The 3,640-nt window shown below is 39.6% G+C and overlaps 1 protein-coding gene across 1 annotated transcript in view; it reads left to right on the plus strand.

Moving 5' to 3' along the window:
- PLEKHA2 (pleckstrin homology domain containing A2) overlaps positions 1 to 3,640 on the plus strand; it is a 57,160-nt gene that overhangs the window by 44,445 nt on the left and 9,075 nt on the right. The window contains exon 10 of the mRNA XM_072399775.1: positions 2,915 to 2,978. Within this exon, the coding sequence (XP_072255876.1) occupies positions 2,915 to 2,978 (64 nt within the window). The remainder of the gene's footprint in view (positions 1 to 2,914; positions 2,979 to 3,640) is intronic.

Raw genomic sequence — 3,640 nt, forward strand, 5'->3', positions numbered from 1 at the left:
AGTGCTGTGTATTGCTGGGGTGCAGGGAGATGGAGTGCTGTGTATTGCTGGGGTGCAGGGAGATGGAATGTTGTGTGTTGCTGGGGTGTAAGGAGCTGGAATGTTGTGGCACAACCAATAATCACTGCCTGGCTTTGTAACCAACCCTGCCAGACAACATAACCAGAACATTGGCCTCTGCTACAGCAGCAGCACAGCCCTAGCATGCTCATTCGATAATTAGAGAGCAGCAAGCTGATGAGCTCCTCTTTCTGCTCTCATTTGCTCTGCTCTTTCCTGCCAGAACAGTACTGATCAGTACATGGGCTAGCTTGCACTCATTTTAAAACAAATTTAGTGTTACTATGCTAGTTTCATTGGGGGGAAAAAGAAAAAAAATAATATATATATATATTTCTTTAATATTAGTATTGCGCTTAAATCTATCCTTAATGCAGTATAACACAATATCTAGTAATAAAAGACATTACAATTTTCTTATTCACTTTTAGATTTCCAGCTGTAAAAGGAATAAAATGTAGGAAAGAGCTCCGCCTAGTGGCACAATGTGAGAAATGCTTTTAAAATAACAATTAGAAGTTTCATTAAAGGGAACCTTTGCATGTGTCCAGTTTGCAATCAAACCAAATATGCTCCTAAATGGTATCACATTTATTTGAAAAACATAGTAGGTTATAGTAATCATTTTTCCATGCTTGCTGTGGCATCTGGCACTTCTAATTGACACCACAATCATTATATTCTCTGCTACAGGGTAGTTCTGCACAGAATTCTTTAGTTCTAGGTCTCATCTACAATGTGGCCAGTTACAATTGCTGTGCTGTGTAATATTGCCCCCAGCTCCTAGTTACCTCTTGTAGAATGACACCATAATCCTTCTCATGTGCAAGAATTGGTATCATCCCTGTCCAGATATCAAACTAATAAATTCTACATATTCTCATAATCTTCATATCAGAGCAGTTGTGTAGTACAAGACAAAAACTGAGAATACCCCTTGAGATAACACAGGAAGGATGCACAGGACAGTTCTGAATTTCTGGGGTGATCAATAAGTACAATTTTGCATTCATCAAAGAGAAACAAAATGTTTTTCTGTTATATTCAACAACCATATTGGAACAAATTAATGAGTTCATTGTTAAAGTTTGCATACATTTCATGGATGATCATCTGATGTAAAGCAAATAAAGAAGGCTTTGATGTGTAATAACTCATCTGTGTGGGCAAAGATAGGACAAAGCATACACGCACAGGTATTATTAATATTATTAAACAGGATTTAAATAGCACCAACATATTACGCAGCGCTGTACATTGAACAGGGGTTGCAAATGACAGATACACACAGTGACACAGGAGGAGGAGAGAACCCTGCCCAGAAGAGCTTACAATCTAAGAAGTAAGAGAGAAATTCGATGGCACACCCATCAGGGTACAAACCTCCTCTTCATTAAGGGGGTAGCCATCAACTTCTTCATCCTTCTCTTCCTGATCTTTGGCCATCTTGATTGGCCAGGCTGGGATGTTGTAACTACAGCACAGGAGCCTTTGAGTTCATTCAGTCTCAGCAGCAAAGGGAAACCAGGATGTGCCGGTTATACTGACAACTAATGCTGAGCTGCGCATGTGCAGTGCTTTTGCTCATGTGCAATGCTTCTGCACATGTGCAATTCTTTTGCTCATGTGCAATCCTTCTGCACACGTGCAGTTCTTTTGCTCATGTGCAATGCTTCTGCACATGTGCGGTGCTTTTGCTCATGTGCAATACTTCTGCGCATGTGCATTGATTTGGACAATTGAAGGGAGTGATCAGGCAGGTAAGTATGTTATATTGCAAAGTACATCACGTGTCTCTTTCTGCACTAACGCCCTGCCTGGTTGCTGACCACCACTAATGAGACCAATAAAAGTGATGGCAAACAGTTTAAGATGTCATCATGCAAGAGATAAGAAATAACCCTCCAGTGGAAACTAGATTCCTTTTAGTTTCCTGTTGCTTGTTCCGAACAAGAATTGAAAGCAAATCTTTCAAGCTGGACATGGCCAGCTAAAAAATAACCTGAAAGCAGCTTTAACCTTCACTACTCTTTCCAGTTTTGAATATTCATAGACTTTTAGCTTGCACAGCTCATTATCATTATTCCAATTATCAGTAATTTGTCGGCCTCATGGATGGCAATGTATGCGTGTTGATCCCCAGAGTCAGCCTGACGCAAGGTGTGGACATACAGAACATACTGACACCTCTTCCCGCACTCCCAGTCTTCTCTGTCCGGTATGTGCCCAGCCATCACACATCAACCAGTAAACATAATTACTGGAACGTCATAATTACTTCCTGTGCTGGTGAAGTCACGTCTAGCGAGATGTCACACACAGGCCTTGGTTCTAGGAAATGTCATCAGTTCTAACCACAAGAATGAAGTTATCTGTACATCTGAGTTGTCAAGAAAGTTACCCAGCTTAGTGATAAGATTTTATTTCATTCTCAGTATCATTTGTGTTCATATATTAATACTAAGATACTTATTATGCCACTCAGTACCGTATGCCAAGTACCCACTACATTGGGCCTCATATAACTCACAACACTAACATATACAGGGAAAGGTTTCCACCGATAAGTGTTTGCCACAGGTGAGTAATCTGATTAAGTGGTGGGTTTGGTCCAAACAAATACCAACCATGGTGATATTATTATTATTATTATTATTAATAATAATAATAATAATAATAAACAGGTTTTTTATAGCACCAACATATTACGCAGTGCTTTATATTAATTACCACTCATATACTGAACAGGTAGTTGAAATTGGGTGACTGAGTCTGATTGGTGGGTTTGAGTGATAAGATATATTTTATTGTTGCATAAAATGAATTAACCCTCAAGATTTGTTCTTGCTTGCAGGGATTTACTTATGAGGGACAATCTGTTTGAAGTTATTACTGCTCCAAGAACATTCTACATCCAGGTAAGGTTTTTTTATGTTGTTATTAAAATTATTATCAAATGGTTTGAATAAATTGTGATATTGCAGTCTTAAAAAATGTGGTCTTATTATTATTATTATCAAATAGGATTTATAGCGCCAACATATAACTCAGAACTGTACATTAAATAGACAGACTATGCAATGACAGAGTCATGCAAATGACAGACTAATACAGACAGTGATAAAGGAGGAGGAGAGGACCCTGCCCCGAAGAGCTTACAATCTAGTAGGTGGGGGAATATACATACAATAGGAGGGGGAAATGTAGTGGTGGGAAATAGTGATGGTTTCAAAAGACAGAAGAAGATGGGTAGGCAAATTTGAAATGGGGTTTGAGCGCTCTTTTAAATGAGCAGAAAGTAGGAGCAAGCCGAATAGGACGAAGAATACCATTCCAGAGAGTTGGGGCAGCTCTAGAGAAGTCTTGTATCCGTGCGTGTGAGGAGGTTATGAGTGAGGAAGTCAGTAGTAGGTCATTGGAGGAGCGGAGGGAGCAGCTGGGGGAGTACTTTTTTACCAAGTCAGAAATGTAAGTGGGACAAGAACTGTGGAGGGATTTGAAGGCAAAGCACAGGAGCTGGAATTTGATTCTAAGGTGAAATGGAAGCCAATGGAGAGAACTACAAAGAAATGCAGCAGAA

Source organism: Pyxicephalus adspersus, chromosome 2 (genome assembly GCF_032062135.1).
Source record: "Pyxicephalus adspersus chromosome 2, UCB_Pads_2.0, whole genome shotgun sequence".
NCBI classification, from domain to species: domain Eukaryota; kingdom Metazoa; phylum Chordata; class Amphibia; order Anura; family Pyxicephalidae; genus Pyxicephalus; species Pyxicephalus adspersus.